Source organism: Helianthus annuus, chromosome 13 (assembly GCF_002127325.2).
Source record: "Helianthus annuus cultivar XRQ/B chromosome 13, HanXRQr2.0-SUNRISE, whole genome shotgun sequence".
Classification (NCBI taxonomy): Eukaryota; Viridiplantae; Streptophyta; class Magnoliopsida; order Asterales; family Asteraceae; genus Helianthus; species Helianthus annuus.
The window spans coordinates 14,371,295-14,395,021 of record NC_035445.2 but is presented as its reverse complement, the minus strand read 5'-3'; the positions used below and the strand labels follow the sequence as shown (position 1 = coordinate 14,395,021).

Sequence of the window (23,727 nt, the reverse complement as noted above, 5' to 3'; positions counted from 1 at the left end):
GTTATATGTGAATTGTTGATGATTGATGATGGATTTTTTAAAAGAAAATGATATGCTAATAAGCATGGAAACCTCCATTTTTAAGGGGAAATTATGGCAAAATTTTTGTAAAAATTAAACACTTAGAAAAATATTTTTAAACAGGTGTTTACAAATAATTTTTTATCTTGGTTTTAATATAAAAATTTGCCATAATTTTTATTACAAAAAATACAAATATTGGAGGTTGATTTTTGATAATAAAAATCACTAAGTATATATTTAGGAAAATATATATTTGGATGTCACAAAATTTGTGTGCTACTTGTATATTGATTGTATTAGTTATATTAAATTAGGAACCTTGAAAATAATACACAATACCAAAATACTAAAAATTGTAATATAAAAAATTGCCAAAATCACAAGGAAATAAATATATAATTTATACCCGAATACTGGACAAACCGGACAAGGACATTGGACTATATATATATATATATATATATATATATATATATATATATATATATATATATATATATATATATATATATATATATATATATATAGTGGAGGGTTCAAATGAGAAGAAATTTTTTGTAAGAAGAAAAAAGAAGAAGTTTCAACCAATAAAAATGTTTCATTTTACTTCATTTAATATTGCATTTAATTTGAGTATAAGGGTAGATTTGTAAACTTACATAGATCATTAATTTTTAGTCTTTCTCTTTAATAGCCAACTATATTAAATTTGTAACTTATTTTTCAAAACATATATTTTTTCAAAAAATAAAAAAATAATAATTTAGAGTGTTGGACAAATTACTAGGTGTGTAGGATAAATTTAAATATGTGTAGCATAAATTTCGAAACGTGTAGGATAATTTTTTATGCGTGATTAGTGTAAAGAATGATAATCTTTATGAGTAATTAATTACTTAAATAAAGTAATAAATGAGATGAATGAAAAACTACTTAACATTTTACAATTGTACCCTTTGTTCTTTTTATTCTCAATTAAATTTTATTCTCAAATGAACCTCCCCCTATATATATATATATATATATATATATATATATATATATATATATATATATATATATATATATATATATTCTAGATATAAACTCGTAATTCGACAAATGTGATAAACGGTATTTTGAAACCAAAGAAACGGTAAAATATAAATTTTTACAACTATTACAAAATATATCACATTTTGTCAAAGGGAAAATATGTTATTTTTGAAGTATATATTTTCTTAAACAATTCAAAAATATATTACTTTGGTGAAAACTAAAAATATATATATTTTTCTAATTTTAATCTTAAAAATGTATTATTTTTAAGATATATATGAAAATATACTTATTTCTGCCAAGTAAAATTTATAGATATTTTTCTATAAAAATTCTCTTAAAATATTTATATTTTAAGAATATTAAGTTGGTGATTTTTAGTTGTATAAAAATAATATTCTGGAAAATTATGCACAAATTAAGTATAAATTACTTAATAAATACAAGAAAATACGTATTCCTATACGTACAAATACACACCGGAATACACTACCAATACTTGGCAAAATACCCATATACTAGTATGCCTACACTTGGAAAATACATATGTGAGAAATACATAATAAACGAAGTTAAAATATATTATTTATAACAATATCCCAAATAATTGGATAAAAATAGTTTAAGTTAAATATTCTTATTTTAACTTATAATTATATAATTTGAAATTATATAATATACATCTAACATATAACTCAAAGTATACCAATTCCAAAATAAGTCTTAATAAATAAGACTGCGTGTCGTTACACGACCTAATAGTCTAATTAAACATAACACGTGTGTAGGTAGTTATACGACCGAGGAAAAGATCTTTGAGTTTACAGGACACCAGACGCAAACTTGTGAGTTCATGTCCCCCCTTTTCTTTTAACTGCTTTCGGTTTTATAACTTACGGGGGTGAAATACATGTTACAAATGATTCAAATGGTATGGTTAGCTAAGGAATGAACTGTTAGATCATGTGAATGGGTAGGCACAACACTTAAGACCATTAATCTTTATATAAAGACCGAGGGGCATGAGTGATAGATCTATTTGGGTGTTGCGAGCCCCACTCATGGGACCGGGAGTTGGCCCATGTGGTGACTATGTCGTTCCAGCTGGGTGGCCCGATACGAAATGAACTTGCTCAACTTTTGTTGATGTTTTCAAATTACATGTATTTCAGGAAACTAATTGGATTTGGTGGCGTTAGAAAGATTTCCAGAAGATATTTCAAGTTGATGTCATCCTTTTGGAAGGGTTTGGTTAGTATATTTTATCCTCGATAAGATATACGAACCAAAGCCTTAGTTTAAAAAGTCTTTTATTTTAAAAAGTCCGTTATGGAACTTGTTACCTTGTATGGTTTGTAAAAATAACTTGAAGTTTGTTGGTTTAACTTAACAACTTGGGTTTGTAATATTTTGAAACTTATGTATGGATGAACATCGACTTTTAATCATTTATTTGTTTATTATAATTGAATGCAATGATATTGAACATGTCACACATCACACGCTTCCGCAAAGGTCAGGGTGTGACAGTATGGGGGTGATAAGGCGCCAAGGCCGGATTGTTTTACGTTCATGTTTGTTAGAAGATTCTGGTATTTACTTAAACCGAAATTTATGGAACTAATGTACCAGTTCTATGAGACATGGTGGCTGCATTTTGGGTGCAACTCTTCTTTTTTTACGCTCATCCCAAAGACTAGTGACCCAACTCGGTTGTCAGACTTTAGACCTATCTCGCTCATCGGGATAGTGTATAAAATGATAGCGAAAACGCTTTCTTACAGATTAAAAAAGGTGTTGCCATCAGTTTCATCTCAGACTCAATCGGCTTTTGTGGAGGACAGGAAGATTTTCAATGGGTCGTTAATGGTGAACGAAGTGATCTCATGGGAGAAAAAGCAAGGTGTGAAAATGATGCTTTTCAAAGTTGATTTTGAAAAAGCATACGACTCGGTGAATTGGAGTTTCCTACTTAATAATTTAAAGCTTATGGGATTACAAAAACGTTGGAGAAGATGGATTCGTGTGTGCCTTTCTTCGAGTATGGCGTCGGTGTTGGCGAATGGCTCTCCAACTAAAGAATTTGTGCTGAAAAGAGGTCTGAGGCAAGCTGGCCCTCTGTCACCTTTCCTATTTATTTTGGTTCTAGAGGTTTTGGAGGGTTTCATGCTATGGCCAACTGGTCTGTATGAGGGTGTCGCTCTTCCGAATGGTGGCCCAGTATTTTCTAATTTATGTTATGCTGATGACATCATTTTTGGGTAAGTGGAGGGAAAAGAATGTTTTAAATTTGAAGAGAATTCTAAGAGTCATGTACCTCGTTTCGGGGTTAAAGGTTAATTTAAATAAGAGTAGTCTTATGGGAGTCGGGGTGGATGAAGAGACAGTTGATAGGATGGCGAATAAGTTAACTTTCTAGCAGGTTCTTTTCCTTTTAAATTCCTTGGGCTACCCACTGGTGAAATATGAAACGGGTTAAGGCGTGGAGACCTACTGTCGATAAGGTTTTAAAGAAACTTTCTAGTTGAAGGCTAAAGTGCTTTCGATGGGTGGTAGAATAACTCTTGCTAAGTTGGTCCTTGGGAGTATGCCTTCGTATTATTTGTCTTTATTTAAAGCACCAAAGAAGATTGTTAAAATTTTGGAGGGTATCCATAGGGATTTTATTTGGGGAAGGACGGGCTCGAGAAATAAAATTGGATGGGTGGTTTGGGTTAAAGTGGTGGCGCCTAAACATTTAGGTGGGTCGGGGAGATTAGAAGTCTTAACTGGGCCTTACTTATGAAGTGGCGATGGAGATTTCATAATCAACAAAATCATCTTTGGGCGGATGTGTTGAAATCTCTTCATGGTTGTGATACAGATGAGGAAGGGGTCCCTTTAAAAAAGGGTAGTGTAGGTGTATGGAATGATATTGTCAAAGTTAAAATGGAGTTATTCAAGGTTGGGGTTGTGGATTCAGAAAAGTTGAGTCTGGTGGTTGAAAACGGGCAAGAGGTAGAATTTTCTGTGGCAAATTTTAGCAAGGATGTGGCTGAAAAAATTGGGTCTAAAGTAGAGGTTGGTCGTTTCGAGTGGATCGCATGGGTTCCAAAAAAGGTGTCTTTTTTTATTTGAAGGGTTATTAATGGGGGTATTGTTGTTAAAATGAAGTTGGAAAGAAGGGGAGTTTGAGTAGGGGGTACTATTTATGTTTTGTGTGGTTATGGTTGCGAGACTACTGAGCACTTGACCTCCTCATGTGTCACGACTAGAGCGATTTGGTGGCATGTGGGGATATGGTTAAAGATTCCAAACGTTGGGCAGGTTGATTCGGTTGTAGATTTGCTGGAACGTTTATATTTGTTAAAGATGGAAACGGGTGGTTTGCGTCTGTTTGTTCGCAAGTCTTTGAATTATTTGGAAATCGAGAAACGAAAGGATGTTTTAGGGGAAAAAATTTCGGGTGGTGCACATTGTGGAGAGGATAAAAGTCGAGTCTTTTATTTGGTTTAAACATCTTTTTCTTTATGTGAGTCTTGATTGGGAGAGATGAAGTTAGTTTAATATTCGTAATGTGACTATGTAATGCTTTTATCTTTCTTTTGTTTGGGATTTCCAGTTTTCTCGATTGGCCCTTTTTTTCATTTATGATTTTAATAAAATAGTAGCGTTTTAGAAAAAAGTTAAAAGTTCGTAAAAATGGAAACTATAATTATTAATTTAAACATATTTAAAGATGCTACCTACATATTTTAAGTGAGTACATCGTTTTAAGCCACCTCATTCTCAGACCATGGGGTATGGTGTGGTTTGGGTTGGACATTGGTTGATACGTGGAATTTCAAAACCCAAGTCTTCAACTCTCTTTTGAAGGGGGTATGGTGGGCGTGGCTTGGCTGGCGTGGCCAAGCCACATCAGCTTTTTATTTTATTTTAATATAAATATATATATATATATATATATATATATATATATATATTTATAACCAAAAACTACATAAATATACAACATAATTATTAAAATAAACATACAAAATAATTATCAAAATAAAAACCTTTTCATTCTTTGTCGTCTTCGTCGGTTTCGAACCCATGAATCGTTGAAACATGTTCCACCAAATCAGATCGAAGGTTGTGATGTATATCCCTTGACTTTATAAAAAATTCATTTGCCGCTTTATCTTCGTCTGTTACGTTACCTGGTTGGGGGTCATCATCATCATAGTAGGTTACGACCGCTCTACCTTCATCCTCCAAAATCATGTTGTGAAGAATGATACATGTGTACATCACGTTTCCAATCTGTTCCTTGTCCCATAGTCGACAAGGCATTACCAATATTCGCCACCTTTTCTTCAAACACCGAATGCTCGCTCGACCTCTTTACGTGCAGCCATCTGGACCCTGTTAAACTTTAATCTCTTTGGATCTGCGGTACCGTGTCTTGTGAACGATTTTACGAAAACCCCTCACTCTGGGTAAATCCCATCAACTAGGTAGTACCCGTACACGTACTCAACCCCGTTTACAAAGAAAGTTCCTTTGGGTCCTATACCATTTACCCGATCATTGAAAAGAGGCGAGTGGTTTATGATGGTAATATCATTATGTGAACCTGGCATACCGAAGAACGCATGTCATATCCAAAGATCTTGGGACGCAACCGCTTTAAGCATGATGGCTGGCACCCCGTGAAATCCACTAGTGTGAGCGCCTTGCCATTGGGTAGGACAAAGTTCCCAAGGCCATTTCATACAATCTAAACTACCTAGCATCCCGGGTAGCCCATGATAATCTGCGTGATGTTAAATGTGGTAAGTATTTATAAAGGAAAAAAGATTTTTTTTTTTTAAATTGCCCCCAACGGCTAGCCAACGGTTAGTTTGAATGGGTCATTCACAACCCGCCATGTCACCTTGCTCCCCCGCCCCACGCCCGGCTTGAAACCCAAACCCGAAGGGCCACGCCCCAACTCAAGCCCCGTACCCCATGGCCTCATGTTCACACACACAGCCGCACGTGCCACACTGCCGCAACAAAAAATATCACACAATTGCCCACCCTAAAAAAAGTTGAATATATTCGTTGAATGCTCTTAATTGCTCCCCTTCCCCCTTTCTTTCTTTCGGTCGGCCCCATTTACTCCTCCTTCTTAAACCCTATCATAATACATACACACGCATCTCACCACTCAACATAAGATATTATTACTATGAAGATTCAGTGCAACGTCTGTGAGGCGGCCGAGGCGGTGCTGCTCTGCTGCGCCGATGAGGCGGCCTTGTGTTTGTTGTGTGATAAGCACGTGCATGCTGCTAACAAGCTTGCTAGTAAGCATCAGAGAGTGTTGATTCAAAACTCAAATTCGAAGCTGCCCAAGTGTGATATTTGTCAGGTGTGATCAGATTTCTGTTGATTTCATAGGGTTAATTGCCTGTTTAGGATATCATTGATGAGTTTTTATTTGAGTTTGTTTATGGAATTATGTGTTTGTTTGGAAAGTAGGTGGATCATTTTGACTTGGATTTTTATGAAAATTAGTTTGTTAAATGACTGTTTGAGTCTTGTCTGTTGTATTTATCTGATATTTCGATATCATTAATTGTGAGTTTTTGATATTTTTAGTTATTAATTAATGATTGTTTACCGGATACGCGATTGTTAGTTATGAGTCTGTCTGATAATTTGGATTGTTAATTGTCTGAAGTCTGTCTGTATTGATCTGATATTTTGATACGATTAGTCGTGAGTTAGGAGATGATGGTTCGTATTGAGTTTTGATATTTCGTGTGTACTAATTTGATATTTTCGCTTGATAATCAATCAATAATATCTATTTATGATATGTTTACCAGATACATGATTGTTAATTATGAGTCTGTCTTCAAATTCGTATTGTGATATGAGTGTTTGAATTCTGTCAGTATTGATCCGGTATTTTGATTTAGTTTATCGTGAGTTTCATTGAGTTAGGGCATGCATGATAATCGATTGTTTATAGTGAGTTTTGATATTTTGAGTTTCATTGAGTTACGCCCCGCTTGCGGTATGCGCATATAATGTATATATGTGTGGGCGCTCGGGGGCAAAAGTGAAAGTGCGCAAATTTTAATGTTATTTTACTAATTTCGTGAAAATAACGTTAAAAGAGGGGGATGGTTAATCATGCATCATGTGGTGGCGTTGATAGCCGAAAGACAAGGGGGTGCATGCACTAATCGGCAGTTGTCTCAATTGCTGAGTGTTATGTGCCTTATGTCCAAGGCTTGATGCAAAACTAGTATCGAGCCGGGGGTCTCACTGGAAGCAGCCAGCCTCTCTATTCCTACGGGGTAGAGGTAAGGCTGTCTACATCTTACCCTACCTTAGCTTTGCTATTGGTGGGATTTACTGAGTATGATGATGATGATTAGTTTGTTAGTTTTGGTTACTAATCATCGATTTATAACATGTTTACCAGACACTGTCTGGAATTTCGGATTGTTAATTGAGTGTATGAAGTTTGTTTGTATTTATCTGAAACTAGTGACTGATTTATGAAGCAGTAGCTGATGGAGTAATAATACTACTGATCATCAGGAAGCAGCTGGCTACTTCTTTTGTCTTGAAGACAGGGCTTTACTGTGCAGAAAATGCGACGTTTCCATACATACACTTAATTCTTTAGTTTCGTCACATCAGAGGTTTCTGCTTACAGGCGCCAAAGTAGGTCTCGAAGCTGTTGATCCCGAAGCAGAAAGATCGCGCTCTGTGCTGTCAAAGACGGTTCAAATGCCAGCAACGAGTCAATCCAACAAAAATATGCCTGTTCAAGCTGCAGGAGCTGGCGATTTCGTACCTTCTAAGATGCCATTTTCCGGAGGTTCTTCTGCTGACAGTGTTCAACAATGGCAGTTTGATGACTTTCAAGCATTGACAGGTTTCAATCAGGATTATAACTACTTGACCAATGGTTCATCGAAGGTAATACGTCACTAATACCTTACTAAATTACAACACGTAATGAATGATTTCTAGGCTGATGGTATGATTGAATGATTTGTAGGCTGATAGTGGGAAGCTAGCCGAGTCAGACGGGTCACCGATTCTAGGAGCGATGGGTCAGGTCCCTGACGCATCTTGGGCTGTCCCGGAGATGTCTTCCCCGCCTAATGCTTTGCAGGATCTCAGCTGGTCAAAAAACCGTCACCGGTTAGGTTATAATACTTTTGTCCCAGATGTTTGCTACTTGCCAACGTCAAATCTCTATGGTTCTCATCAAAAATACCAGTACTTTTAAAAGGAGACGGAATTTCTAATGCGGGTTATCACATTAGTGTCATGAGGTGAAGAAGGTGTTTTCGAGCCCTGATGTCACCTTTCGAGTGTGTAGTTTACAAGTGTATACCTCAAGTTGAGGAAGTGTAGTAGTGTGTTGTGAGTTGAGGAAGTGTAGTAGTGTGATGTCACCTTTCGAGTGTGTAGTTTACAAATGTAAAGAAGAATAACTTACAAAAGGGACACATTTTTTTATAATAAATTTGATTTGGGTTTTATGTTCAATCTTAGATTCTAAAAGGCTTGAAGCCGCTGGATAAACGCCTCAGTGAACGTATAGAAGATTTTATGGATGAATGCTCAAAACGATACACTGATTATTTACAAAGAAATTTCTAAATTTTTGGACGTAGGTAAACCGGACTCGACCTGATTTATATCGACTTGTATTGCCACCTAAACTATACAAAGAGGGAAACCTGGTTTATATTGCCACCTAGTAAACGATACAAAGAGGGAAGAATCGGGAGTCGGTAACTACTGTTAAAATTAGCCATTTTACAACAAACACGAATCAAGTTTCTTTACAGCTCGAGAAGATGGTATTTAGAATCACAAAACGAAGGAACTCGACTCAGGTATCCAGGATTAGATTTATGGAAGCCAGTATTGGAGTAGGAATTGTTGGATCAAGATGGCAAGTATGCTGCCTAGTGATATATTGATCACATTGACTGCATCATTAGTGAGCTGCAAATGCAAGACTATGATTATTAGATTCATAAAAAATCCAAACGTGTTAGCGTTTAAGGTTTAGCTTACCCATTTGAATCCTTCTTTATCTTGGAGCACAGCTCCTATCACACTCTCGCCAACGTTTGCAATTTGTGAAGCCAACACACATACGACCACCTCAGCAACCTTTATCTAGTATCGCATAAAACATTGCTTTCGTAAGTAAGTAAGAACCGGCCGCCTTACCAGTTCACTCGCCAGGACAAGACCTTTTCTGAAAGAACTGATAATGTATCCAAGGACAAAAAGCGTCTTTCAGATGTATGGGAAATAATAAAGATGTTACCTTGCCCAGAAGGCAACCAATAGAGGCAAGAAGAATAGAAGCCAGAACCCCAGCAACGGTCCCCTCAACACTAACGGCCCCTTCTGTTCCCCTTGGGACAACCTTAAATGTTGTTACTAAGTATCTACATCATACAAATATCACAATTAATGGCCAACCCGAATAAAATTAATGGCCAACCTGATAAGGCGATAACCAAATATGAATTCGCTTAGTTACACCCTGAACCGAATTCTTCTTTGGTTAGGTTTTTATCGGTTTCGGTTTTCAGTTATAACCGAATAATGAACACCCCTACAATATATTGCAATTTACCGGAGGTACAAAAGTTGGAGGGCCTAGTAGCTAGGGCCTCAGGTTGTACCGTTAAAACTCGAAACGAGCCTGTGCCTAAACCGGAGCTCATTTAATAAAAAGCACGAGTTTCATATATCAAGTCAGACTAGGCTCGCAAGCCTAAACAAGCATACTATATATATAAATATAACAGCTTTATTTTATATAATTACAAATTACATATTAAAAAGTAGTATATATAAAATTATGAAAACTAATAAAATAATATATATCTTGTTATATATAAAAATTATAACTATAAATATAGACAAAAGTTTATACATATAATAACAATATATAATTAAATATATAATAAAGGAGCAGAGCTCGAGCTAGGTTAAACCAGGCTTAGCTCAGATCCTTTACACCGACCACAGGCTCAGATCAGCTCATTTACATCCCTACAGGTCGAAAAGGGCCATTTTATACTGGTCGAAAAGGACTCACTTGACCTTATGGACCAAAGATTACGGAACTTTTAAAGCACAATTTATTTTGTCAAATATGATTATAACACTTTTTTTCGTTTTACCTTGTTAGAGATAAAACACAATCTGACTCAAACCTATTCATAATTAAATGGGTCAAAACTGCTAGCTCTAACCATTTACATAATAAATAAAATAAATAAATCATAAAACCAGGATTACTTACGTGGTTTTACCGTACGCCTTTCCTATCTCACTAGAGACGGTGTCACTCAACTTGGTACAAAAACTAGCAACAAACCCAAGTTCCCAAAGGCGAGTAAATGATTTGCCACCAACTCCATAAATTGAAAGGAGGGCGCAAACACAACCCGCAGCACTTGAACCTATTACACTCCCAGGCCCTCTTCTTCCTTTTCCCTTCTCTGCAACACCTTGGGCTTCCTTTTGTGCCATTTTCACTTTGGTTACTGCTGTACCCTACAATTTCAAGATCAGAATGATCAAGAATATATGGGTGGTGTTCGGGTTTATCATTCCAAGGCCAAAATGATTAATTATTTATCAAATCTTTAGAGGGTGTTTGGATGTGCATGTTGAAAGCAATTTCAGAGTCCAATAATTGGTTAGTTTTTGTTTGATCATCAATAGTATAGTATAGTCACTCTTACTCCAGAAAATCCACAAGTGGGATTGCAAATTTAGTTTAACCAAGGAAATAACCACACATCCAAACACCCCTAATTGGACCCATGAAACAGGAAAAGATGAAACAAATAGAAAAAGGTTGCAGTATTCTCGTTTCATCTCTATAAAGCCAAGGCAGCATGGTTCTTTAAAAGTTTGACTTGTATGGTCAAACAAAGTAACTTTAAACCTATAACTTCTACCTTACTTTTCAAAATAAAGAAAAGAATGATACCCTTTTCAAATCATACAACAAGAACTATAATCACAAAAATCTTAGCTTGAATTTGTACCAAAAGTCATAAGAAGAAGTCAGACAGACAGACTTTCCTAAATACAACTACTACTACTACTACCTTTGGCTTCATGTGTCACAATCCTAGAAGCCCCAAGTTTTCTTATCTTATTTCACCCTTAGCTCTATTCCCGAGTTAACTTAACGAGGGATAAGAAAAGAAAGCAAAAGTGAGAAAGGAAAGGACGAGAAAGGAAAAAAAAAAAAAAAGATGACTTTCCCACCGCTTCCTCCCAAATCGGAAGGAAAGAAAAATTAAAGAATTTAGCCTAGTTTTCCTGTCATTTCCTTTCTTTTCCTTCCTTAAATGAAACTCGGAAACACGACATGTTTTCTTTTCCTTCCTTAAATGATACTCTGGAACACAAAATATTTTTACTTTCTTTCTGTTTCCTTTCCTTTCCTTCCATTAATAAACTCTGGAACACAGTGTAAATATCGTTTTATAATTCCTAAATCTTCACTATTTAAATTTCACTGCCTCAACAACATACACAGAACAGGACCAAATCCGAAAGACACTCACAATAACAAAGTAAACAGCAACAAGAAGAAACCCAGACGGCCCGAACCCGCGCCACGTAAGAGTACCCAACAAGAAGGCAGCAACGATGCCGGAAACAGACAACCCGGTTACAAGAACAGGCGATCCCACCAAAAAAATCAACAAATTACTCAAAACAGCAGACTCCCACGTGGGCGGTGATAACTGGACCAATTGAATTGCACTATGAAGGCTCACTACATTAGAACCGCTGCTGGATTGGACTCTGGTGGTGGGTATTGGTGAAGGTTTGGTGAGAATGCGAATTAGGGGTTTACAAGGTTTGTGAAATGATGTGAGGTTGGTACGGCGGAGGGACGGTGGGAGAGTGGTGGTGATGATGCTGGCCGTTGCCATTTTTATTTATGGTTTTTGGTGGTGGACTGGACGGACTGGAGAGAGTGAAGGCAACGGCCGTGCCTTATTGACGACTAGAAAGAAAGTTTTGTTTGACAGGATTTCAAAATGGGAGTTAAAATTGGGTCGTATTAGGTACAACTTGGATTATTAAATCGACGCATTCAAATTTAACGTGCATCGTATAGGCCTATATAATGCGTGTCAAGGTTTTTTTAAATTTCAAGTTTAGACCGTGGGTATGGTGAGGCGGGAGTTTGGGGCATAGGTTGACATGTGGGTTAGGGGGGCTTCGCTAGGCGAACCCACATTGAAGACGATATGATGGGGCCGGGGTATGGGGCGTGGCCAGCCCAAATGGCTGTTTTATATTTTTTAAAACTAAAAATTTAAATTTTTTAATGTTTTTAAATAAAGAAAATTACATAAAAAAATTCCTAACGCTTATATTTTTTCTTTATCTATTCTCTCGTCTCCAACATTAGTTCCAACTCTTCACCCTCTAGGTGATCAATGGGCTGGGCTAGAAATTTCCCCATGTGAGTCTTGCACGTGAAGCGAAGCGTCGTTGTGGATCGTTGAGCACTGTACAGATTATAGTTTGGTTCTGTCAAAAAGCTTTTCTCTTTTTAAAACCAAGTTCACTATAACCAATGACTCTGATACCAATCTGTCACACCCCCAAAATCCACCATGCGGAGTATCACCGCTTGGAGGCGTGACATGACCAGGATCGAGCCACCAATCATATTGAACAACGTAATTAAGTAAATAAAACCAACCACAATACAATTGGTGACCAAAAGAGAGTAACCAACTTTAAGTTAACAGCGGAAGCATAAAACGTAAAACCAAAACTTAAGTTCAATAAGTTCATAAAGTTCATATGTTAAGCACGGAACATAACAGTCCACATCCCACAACGACCTCCTCCTCGCGCAAGCTCCATAAGCATCTAACGACCTGTAAGGCATGTAACAACGAGTCAACAACAAAGTTGAGTGAGTTCACAGTTGGTTGTTTAGTTTTAGGTTGTTTCCGAAAACATGGTTTGTCTTTTGTTGGCTTACTTGCCGTGGGGGTTACCCCATAGCTGAAAATATGATTAACCAGTTCCTTCTTTATTACCCAAACCATATCCATAATCAGTGGGGGCTTCCCCATGTGAACCACTAGACCGTTACCATATCGACTACTAACGAAAGTAAGTTGTGCCCTACGACAATGTCTATCATCATTGACAGTTTGCCATAGTCCATTAGTACACGCCCGTCCGACTGGCACGGTGTGAGGTTTGTTAAACCTAATAGCGCTATTAACTAATGACCCGCTCGCCATTGGCCTCGGCGATTAAGTCGATATAAAATGAGGGACTTAATGATAGAGTTTTGTCTAGTAAGTTTTATGGTTGTTGTCCTACCCAAGTAGGACGAACGTACATATTCTACCCAAGGAGAATACGCAGGATTAATATTGGCATCCTACCCATGGAGGATGGCGGTACATATCCTACCCAAGGAGGATATGTAGGTTCCGTTTTAATTCTTTACCCCATTCCCAACCACCGGGAATCCCATACCTTAGAAAGTGTGTGAACTCACCTTGGTTTGCTCGGTTAGACTAGTTATTCTAATAATCAGAAATCAAGCACGTCCTAATAAGGTACAGATAACAATCAGTTTCTCATGCATAACACGTATCCTACATACGGTTTATCTACTCATTACTTCTATCACGTACCACACAATTCTAATGTCAAGATACTTTGTTAAGTTATATTATTTTACCCTAAAATAATATAACTATCTCACAAAATAAACAAGTATCCACCCAAGTGTTCTAGTATAAAATATATATTCTAAATATATATACGATGTGCACAAAATGCAACATATAAATTACATCAATTGTGGCATAAAACCAACCCTTTTTTAGTACTACTGATGGAAAAAGTGTGCTTTTGTCTTCCTTTTGTATTTTCAGGATTAAATGAGCTCAAATAAACAAAAGAAGCAAAAAGGCAGCTAAATCTAACATAAATACAAGAAAAGGAGCAAACGTGGCATGCACGACCTCCCGACAGCATCTTCCCAAGCAAAACAAGAAGACAGAAGACTGAACACGCCCCGTGCTCAATGAGCACGGGGGCGTGCCCAAGTGTCAGCAGAAAAGACAAAGTTGTAGAAGCTTCCATCGCCCATCACGGGGCCGTGCTCAGCGGACACGGGGCCGTGGTCAACCATAAGATTCGTGGAATCCAGGCAAATCTTGATAGTACAGATATATGCTTCTGCACACGGGGTCGTGCTCAGCGGACACGGGGGCGTGGTCAACTAATGCAGACAAACTGCATTTAATGAAGAAAGAGAGGAGGATGGACATGGGGCCGTGCCCAATGGACACCGGGCCGTGCCCGAACTTCTGTTCAGCCTATAAATAAGAGTGCTTGGAGCTCTTGCAACTCATCCCTTGGCACACCACCTCTCTCACACTTCACCCACCACCCACCACCATCACAACACCATCATCCACCACCATCATCCATTGTCCATCATAGAGTGTGTGAGTCGTCTCGGGATCCAAGATTGATCGTAAGAGTTCTTGACAATCAAAGGCCATGTTTGCCTAAGTCTCTTACATCACTTGGTGAAGACAAGTGTTTAGTGTAATACTTTTTATTTTTAATCTTTTGCACTTTTTAATTGGTTTTGTATTAATGACTTTAATTACTAGTTTCTTATGTTGAAAGTGATTCTTCCTTATCGTTTGTCCGTGGTGTCTTGGCATTATTTTACTGTCTATATAAAATAAAAGATTTTCACCATTCATATCTCCACGGTCTATATGGAGGTATGTTGGCTACCTGGTCGGGGGTTAAGGGAACGATTAGGTAAGAGTCTTGCATTGTTAAGTGTATAGATCCTGCAAAGGACCTGGGTCAAATTTAGTAGGACCTCTGTAAAACCCGTGAGGATCACAATGATATCAATCTAACTTTGTGAGAGTGCGGAAAACCAAACACAAAGGTGATTCAAGAAACAATATATAAACAGATCGAATAAAACACAATGAATAAACAAACCAAACTTGCATTCAACTTGAAGATGACTGATACAAGATCGGTAGGAACTCGGTTCCTTGCTATGTGTCGCCCCTGCTTCTATTCGGTATCAACAACCCTTAATCTATTGATTAAGGGTGTTTAAATACAAAACATAAGGGCCGAAACTACTCAAGCCCATGCGACACACTTACAAGCCCAACCCACATAAGACTAACCCAAAACATAATTAAACTAATTACAAGATCAATCCCTATATATTGTTAACTTGCATGAATAAACCTTTAGGTTCCAACAATCTCCCCCTAGGTTTATGCATACAAGTTCTTCTTGCTTCAGCTTCCTTGATGACCACCACTCATGTTATCCTTGTATCCACCAAATCCCTTCCTGTGAATATGCATCACAGAGGCTACAGCAGACGTCCACCCTTTAGCAATTTCTTCATATTTTTCGGTGGCTCGGATTTGGTTGCTTGCCAGTACTGCAAGATCTTCAGGTGCAAGATTCAATAAATCAATCTGATCCACCAGACAGTAACTTTCATCTCCATCACAAACGATCACAGCTTGACCAAGTCTTTCATTATATGCCCAGAAGTGCATCGTCTTCAACGCCCCTTTCGGAATCTTCCTTACCAACGGAATAGTCTTTTCTTTATCAGTAGCGGGCCAGTGTACTATCTTCATCCGCTTGTTGGTGTATGGATCCCTGATCCCTTTTGCTGGTTTAACTGTGGTATCTGCTGTACGCATCGAAGGAAAGCCTTTTGCCACTTCCCTTTTCAATCTCTCGAAGAACATATAACCAGGACCATTAGGCTTATCATCCACATAAGGTTTATTTACCAGATCTGTCAAATCAACCTTAGTGAATGACTGAAATTGCCCTGATCGCTTGTACCATTCGACTGGTCCAACCTTCCTCTTAATCCACCATCGTTTACGATCGTGATCATACCCCCAGCTAACTACACCAGATCTATTCCCTTTCTTGTCATAGAGAGTTTCACCCACATCCATCAAATGATGTGTAGCATGCGCATCTTCATCGTCAGGATTAGCATTCTTGTTTTTCAGAATCACAAACTCTCTCTTCTTCTTCAACCTTTCAGCTTTCGCTTTTTCTGCTTCTGGATCAGTAACCCGTTCAAAGTACTTTTCCATAGCAGCAGCCTTTTCAGCATTATCCTTCTCGAAAGCTTTCTTTCTGTTCTCTACATCGGTGGGATCAGAAAACTCTTGACCAAACTTCTTCTCAAGTTTGCCTCGCATATCATAAACAATATTGAATAACAGGCCAACATCTCCCTGTAGTTGTTCAATTTGTTGATCCTTCTTCACAATAATGTCTTCAAGCTGTATGATCTTAGCATCTTTATGTATGGAATCTTGTTCGAGCACAACCAAACGCTTCTTCATTTCCCTCATACTTATGAACTCATCATCATCGCTTGAATCACTGTCAAAAGGCATTCTGAGTGGTTCAACAGGTCGTTTACCACTAGAGCTGCCCGGTTCTTCATGAATAGTACCGGAAGATCCAGCACCAACAGCTCCAGGGGGCCCAGCTTCAGTACGAGTCTCAACACTAGATACAGCTTCAGTTTGAACTTCAATATTAGGCACTACTTCATTTTGAGCTTCAGCATTTGCCATAACTGTATCATCACCTTGAGTTCCAGCATCAAACTCAAAGATGTTGTCTGTAGTGATCGTGGTAGTGGTGTCATCAACATTTCTTTCGAAATCAAAATTGTATAAACCTTCAGCATCATCAGCAACAGCAACAGATTGATCTTTCCTTTGTTCAATAAACATTTCAGGTCTCGGATCCCGTCTTTTCCTTTTTAGTGGAATATCATCAGAATCCCTTGGGCTTTCTTCAGGCTCTTCAGTAGACACTGACAGATTAGTAGGAGGATTACCCATCGTGTCAGTCACTTTCTTTAACAACAGAGCCAAGTTCTCAGCAGAAATCACTGGAGTAACAGTAGAAACGGTTTCAGCATTAGCTTCAGGAGGAAGCTCTATGTTATCATCATCAGAATCACACGTAATCTCAACACCTTCATCGTCAGAGTTGATGGTGATACGCTCTGGCTCAGGCTCATTTTCATCTCTTTGCTGGATGTCATGCTCTTCAGCTACTATGGCACGTGCTGGTACGGCTAGTGCCCTGACTGGATTCACAGCAACTTCTTCAGTCTCAGCAAACTGACCGAACTTCTCCAAAGCAATCAAACCTTCAAACTTCTTTTCTGTTCCTTTCTTTGTTGTAAGTGCTCCAAAACAAGAAGGACCCATGGGCTTTAATTCCAGTGTGTTGCCCGATCTCTTCAATTCTGGATATCGAGCATTCAGAATCATTTGTACAAACCTAGGATACATCAGAAACTTATCCTTTCTAAGCCCGATAGCATTCCTCTTCATTGCTTCTAAGACATATCGCGAATAATTGAACGGCTCATTTGTAATTACGCAGATCAATGCCGCCGTTTGTGTTGTGTTTAGTTGATCAGTTCCTCCTCGGTTCTCAGTCATGCACAATAGGAACGTGTGCAATAATAAGCGCCAATATGGATGAACAAACTTCTTGACCAGGGGCGGAAATCTCCCTTCATAGCTTAGACGTGGCAAGATAGCTTCAATTACCCCAGCAGCAAGCTCGATTGGATCCGCTTCTTGATCATTAAACTGCAACACCTCCCTGATACCCTGCTCTGTCACAATAATCGTTGTTCCGTCAATTTCAGCAGCTATCGCTCCTTTGCCTTCAACTATTTCCACCTTCGCAGTCTTCCAGAAGTCTCGGATAAGACTTTCATACACTACCGGATTGTCTCGAAGAGCGTGAGCAATGCGGCATGTATTCAAGCCTTTAATCAAAGACGTGTACAACTCCTTGTGCTTTACAGGTGGGGGTGCCAAATACGCAACTTGATTGTGAGAAGCAATAAACTTGAGGTCCATTTTTCTGCAAATACACAAACAACACATAAGTTCCCAAATTTAACAGTGATAAAAATAAGAATTAAAAATAAACACTGTTACTGTTCACTCGTAACCATGAGTCGCAACCCAAGGTTTCGAGTCGAAACCGTGAGTCGCAACCAGGATTACTGAGTCGCAACCATGAGATTGCGAGTCGCAACCGAACAAGATGAGTCGCAACCATGAGATTGCGAGTTGCAACCGAACAAGATGGGTCGCAACCATGAGTCGCAATCTCGAGGTTGCGAGTCGTAATCGTTGGTCTCGAGTCCAGTTGTTCTTGATTTCGACTGGAATCTTCAAGAATTCGCCGGAAAACTCATCGGAATCTTCAAGAACTCGTCGGAAAACTCATCGGAAACTTCAAGAACTCATCGGAAACCTGCAAAACTTGAACAATGACGTCATAATTTCTGTTGATGATCTACCTTAATTGCGAGTCGCAACCGGAATTCGAGTCGGAATCTTGATTTCGGCCGGAATTGTTGAGAGAAAATTAGAGAAGATTTCGAGTGGATTATGGTGATAATGACTCGTGATCAGCATTTATATGGCCAATGTTCTCATGGGCCCAAATTTGTTGGGCCTAGGCCTTATGAACTTGGGCTTAATATCTTTTAGCATTTTGGGCTAAATAAAATGATTTTCAAAAATAATTTCAACCAACCCAACTAAAAAATCTGATTTTTCAAAAATAAACCATTAACCCATTGAGCATTTGTGTTGCAAAATAAAAACCTAAAAAAAACAAAAATAAATAATAAAATAAAATATTATTTACAAAAATAAAAACAGGAAATTTGCATAGATGCTCAGGGATCAAATCACAGGGTCTCGGGCATGACTTCACTTATCAACACTGATCTACTAGAGGATGATCTAGACAATTGCCAGTATATTTGTCCTCTTAAACTCATCTCCCTAGATCTTTTCCATATAACTGCCTGTATCTCCTTTTATCATGTTTTGATATTTTAATAATGAACACCCAAACAAATACTAATCAAATCCCGGAATTATACACAGCTCACTCTATCATGCAAGCAGTTTCCCTACCACATATTTCACAAGCCCAATCCAAATTTCTGAAATCTTAACTGGGAATAGGTTGAGAAAAGAACAGAATAGATCTTAAAATGAGATGATATAATATACAGATCAAATGAGTTTTCTCAATTTGATATAGGTTTCTTGGGTTTCTTTTGGGCACTAGAGGGCCTCTTTCGGGTGTTTAATTGATCTACAGATCGACAACGTACAGCTAGGTCAGCATGTATCAGGATGCAGCAGAAGCCGACGTTGCCTAGCACCTCCAGGTCAGCATGTATCTGGATGCAGCAGAGGAGGTACACGACTTTTTCAGATAAGATTTCAGAATCAGACCGAAATTGTGTGTATCGGGAAAAGCATACAAACATTCAAATAGACATGAGCTAATTCCAAGTGATTTTCTTTTCTGAGGTCATGTACTGGTTTAGTTCTGAACAGAAACAGCCATTGTTTCCAATCTTAAGGATAGAGCCTACCAACACATCATACTAGAGTCAAACAATTTCGATACTGGTCTTACATGAGTCAGCCCTTGACCATAAAGTGAAAATTCATTTCATTTCCCAGTCCAGCCACACTTCCTTTTGAAACTCTTTTTGTATTTTTTTAATTTTCCAATGTTTTTGTATTTTTCGATTTTTCAATGTTTTTGTATTTTTCGATTTTTCTCCCCCTAAATTTGTGCATAAATAAAAACTACCTAAGAATAGAAAACTGTATGAACAAATTTACCTACGAAAATACAAAACATGCTCAATCAGTAAAACGGATCATTTTTAGAAAATCCACAAGCACTCTGAATTTCGAGCTGCTGACAGGTTTAGTGAACAAATCGGCAGCATTTGCATCTGTGTCGATCTGTTCAAGCGTAATCAGACCTCTGTCAAAGCAGTCTCGAATGAAATGAACTTTAATATCAATGTGCTTGGTTTTGGAGTGAAAAACAGGATTTCTAACAATTTGTATTGCAGCATCATTATCACAGTAAATAGTAGTGTTAAGATATGTCAAACCATAATCCTGCAATTGATGTTGCATCCACACCACTTGAGAGCAAGAAGCAGAAGCAGCAACATACTCAGCTTCAGCTGTGGATATCGCTACCGTTTGTTGTTTCTTGCACTGCCAAGAAATGAGCCGATCACCCAAAAATTGACATCCCGCAGAAGTGGATTTCCTGTCACTGTCAGTACCTCCAAAATTGCTGTCAGAGAAAGCAAACAAGTCAAAATTGGAATCTCTCGGATACCACAGGCCAAACCGAGGTCTGCCTTTAAGATACCGAAAGATCCGTTTAACAGCAATAAGATGAGAAGTTTTAGGATTAGCCTGATAGCGTGCACAGTTGCAAACAGCAAACATGATGTCCGGACGGCTAGCAGTGAGATACATCAATGACCCGATCATTGACCTATATTGACGTTGATTTACAGACTCTCCTTCTTCATCTTCAGTCAACAATGGTCTCTCAGCCATAGGTGTCTCAGCAGGCTTTGCATCCGTGAACTTGAACTTTGCCAGCACATCATCCACATACTTCCCTTGATGAATCAGAATTCCTTGCGAACTCTGCTTGACTTGAAGGCCCAAAAACAGAGTCATCTCCCCCAGAGCACTCATTTCAAACTTTTTCTTCATAACTTTCTCGAATTCCTTGCATAGATCCTCGCTAGTTGATCCGAAAATAATATCATCAACGTAGATTTGAACCAAGATTTGATCACTGCCTATCCTCTTGATGAACAAAGTCTGGTCAATAGTGCCTCGTGTATATCCATGAGCCAACAGATGTTCTGTTAGGGTGGCATACCAAGCTCGAGGAGCCTGGTGTAACCCATACAGTGCCTTGTCTAACTTGTAGGCATAATCAGGATGATCTGGATGCACAAATCCTGGCGGTTGCTCAACAAAAATTTCCTCCTTCACATCTCCATAGAGAAACGCGGTCTTGACATCCATCTGATAGACAGTGAATCCCATGTATGACGCGTACGCCAAAAAGATCCGGATGGCTTCAAGTCGTGCAACCGGAGCATAAACTTCATCATAATCCAGTCCTTCGATTTGCCTAAATCCCTGAACCACCAGTCTTGCTTTGTTTCGAACAATGACACCTGCAGAATCCTGCTTGTTTCGAAAAACCCATCTAGTTCCAAGCTTACGCTTTCCTGCTGGCAACTTGACAAGCTTCCATACTCCAAGTTTTTCAAACTGGTTCAGCTCTTCGTGCATAGCATCTACCCAGCCAGGTTCCTGCAAAGCTATATCAATGGTTTTAGGTTCGATTTGAGAAAGATAACTAGAATATAAGCAAGTGTTAATGGTCCCTGATTGACTCCTGGTCAAAACTCCTGCATTTACAGGACCAATCACATTTTCGATTGGATGATTGCGTTGAACGCTCGTCGGTATGGCCAAATCTGGTACCGTCTCCTCTTCAGTGGTGGTGTTGCTACACTCCCCCTCATCAGGTGCACTTGTAGTGTGAATTACAGGAGAAGTGACTGTACAATCCTCAGGGATTGGATCAGGAAACATTGCAGAGTCACTGGTTGATGCACCTTCAGGGGATTGATTGACCACCGGTGTCGGTGTAGGATGTTGCGTGAACACCATTCCCGGCGGATCAACAGTATGATGCTTTACAATTTCATCTATCTGTACTTCGTCCTCTGTATCTTCAAACGACAATGGTTGTTTTGGAACAGATTCACCTGCAACTGAAACATCACTTGACAAAATGTTAAATGATTTAAACAGAGCAGAATAATCATATAACCAATCTGGACCGACTCTAGCGTCCGTAGCATTCTCTTCAAGCCATTCGATGTTGCACGACTCAACGACTTTCCTAGTTACTTTGTTGTATACCCTATAAGCAGAGCCTTTAGCATATCCAACAAAGTAACATTCGTCACCTTTGACTTCAAACTTTCCATTTGAGTCCATTAGTAATAACACACATGGACAACCAAAAATACGAAAGTGTGAAACTGAAGGTTTATGTCCTTCCAGAATCTCGTAAGGGGTTTTCATGTGACGTTTATTAACTAAAGCATGATTCTGGATATAACAAGCCGTGCTAACAGCTTCGGCCCAAAAGAAGCTAGGAAGCTTTGAATCAGCCAGCATGGTACGTGCTGCCTCAATTAGAGTACGATTCCTTCTTTCAGCCACTCCATTCTGTTGTGGAGTTCGAGGCGCACTGAACTGTCGATCAATTCCCTTTTCACTGCAGAACGTATCCAAAGTAACATTCTTGAATTCTGTTCCATTGTCTGATCGAATAACCTTCACCTTAGTACTCGCTTGATTTTCAGCCAATGTAATAAACTGTTTCACCAGTGCAGCAGTTTCGTTTTTGTGACTAAGAAAATACACCCATGTGTAGCGAGAGTAATCATCGACGATTACTAGACAGTAGGCTTTCTTCCCGATACTCAGCACATTCACTGGACCAAAAAGATCCATGTGAAGTAGTTCGAGTACAGCCTTTGTCGAGGGTACTGGTTTAGACTTGTGAGGTTTTCGATGAGCCTTCCCTTTCGCACAAGCAACACACTTCTCTACCAACATGAAATCCTTGATCGGAAGATCTCGTACCAATTGACCTTTAGCTAGACGATTCAGATTTTTCATATTCACGTGCCCTAGTCGACGGTGCCACAATAAACCATCATGCTCTGAAATCTTCGAGAATAAGCAGGTGATCTCTTCACATGGCTTCTTGTTCATATCAATGACGTAAGCGTTTCCTTTTCTTTCAGCTGTCATCAAGAACCAGTCTTCTGGAATAACAATCCCAGGCTTGAGAACATGACAACCTTTCTTCGTAAAGTGAACTGAATTTCCTCTATCACAAATTTGCGAAATGCTCAACAAATTGTGCTTCAGTTCTGGAACATAGTTAACATTTTCAAAGCTGAGAACTCCGTTTTGAACAGTTCCTTTCAACGTGATTCTGCCAGATTCACCTCCCGCAAACGAGACATATCCACCATTAAATTCTTTGACATTCACAAGTTGGGATAAGTCTCCTGTCATGTGCCTGGAACAGCCACTATCCATGTACCAGAGGCGCACGGTAGTCCTCCACAGCTGTTCCTGCACGAATAGCGGGATTAGTTAGATTTAGGAACCCAGCCCATAGTGGATCTGGGTTTTCCTTGAGCATCGAAATACGTTACCCTCTGCCAGATTAAATTGTCTTTGTTTAAGAATTTAGATAAATTTGCATTGACAGAATTTTTATGAAGTGTATGAGGCAGATTGGAATGCTTGGCCTTGGGTTTAGGTTTCCAATATTGTTTAGACCAGTTGTTAGCATAATTACCAAACGCTTGAAATCTGTTTTCAGAAAAATGATTTTGCTGATTTTTATGTCTACGTTTGGCTGCATTCCAATCTTGATCAGAAGGCTTGACCTTACGATGGTCGTTCTTCATTGTCTTAGACTGATGAGTCGTCATTGACTTAGAAGGACCAGATCGATTTGGTTTGACTTTCTGATGCTGTGCATGTTTAGTTTTAGACTGCACAGAGGAAGATGGAGAGACACAGTTTCTGGCAATGTGCCCAGCTATCCCACAGTTGA

General features: G+C 38.6%; 2 protein-coding genes across 3 annotated transcripts; one reads left to right on the top strand and one right to left on the bottom strand.

Moving 5' to 3' along the window:
- Positions 1-6,143: 6,143 nt before the first annotated feature.
- On the top strand, positions 6,144-8,586 carry LOC110897515 (B-box zinc finger protein 22). 2 transcript variants are annotated; one of them, XM_035982111.1, is made up of 4 exons: positions 6,151-6,274; positions 6,323-6,439; positions 7,624-8,007; positions 8,090-8,579. In XM_035982111.1, the coding sequence occupies exons 1-4, from the start codon at positions 6,257-6,259 to the stop codon at positions 8,321-8,323; spliced, it is 753 nt and encodes a 250-aa protein (XP_035838004.1). In that variant the 5' UTR covers positions 6,151-6,256; the 3' UTR covers positions 8,324-8,579. The 2 variants fall into 2 exon arrangements, with proteins under 2 accessions (XP_021999955.1, XP_035838004.1); XM_022144263.2 differs by having other exon boundaries at positions 6,144-6,439; positions 8,090-8,586.
- Positions 8,587-8,763: 177 nt separating this feature from the next.
- On the bottom strand, positions 8,764-12,130 carry LOC110897514 (protein VTE6, chloroplastic). Its single transcript, XM_022144262.2, has 5 exons — positions 11,655-12,130; positions 10,373-10,626; positions 9,383-9,506; positions 9,124-9,228; positions 8,764-9,051 (listed from the first exon to the last, which is right to left on the bottom strand). The coding sequence occupies exons 1-5, from the start codon at positions 12,027-12,029 to the stop codon at positions 8,956-8,958; spliced, it is 954 nt and encodes a 317-aa protein (XP_021999954.1). The 5' UTR covers positions 12,030-12,130; the 3' UTR covers positions 8,764-8,955.
- Between the last annotated feature and the right edge of the window lie 11,597 nt (positions 12,131-23,727).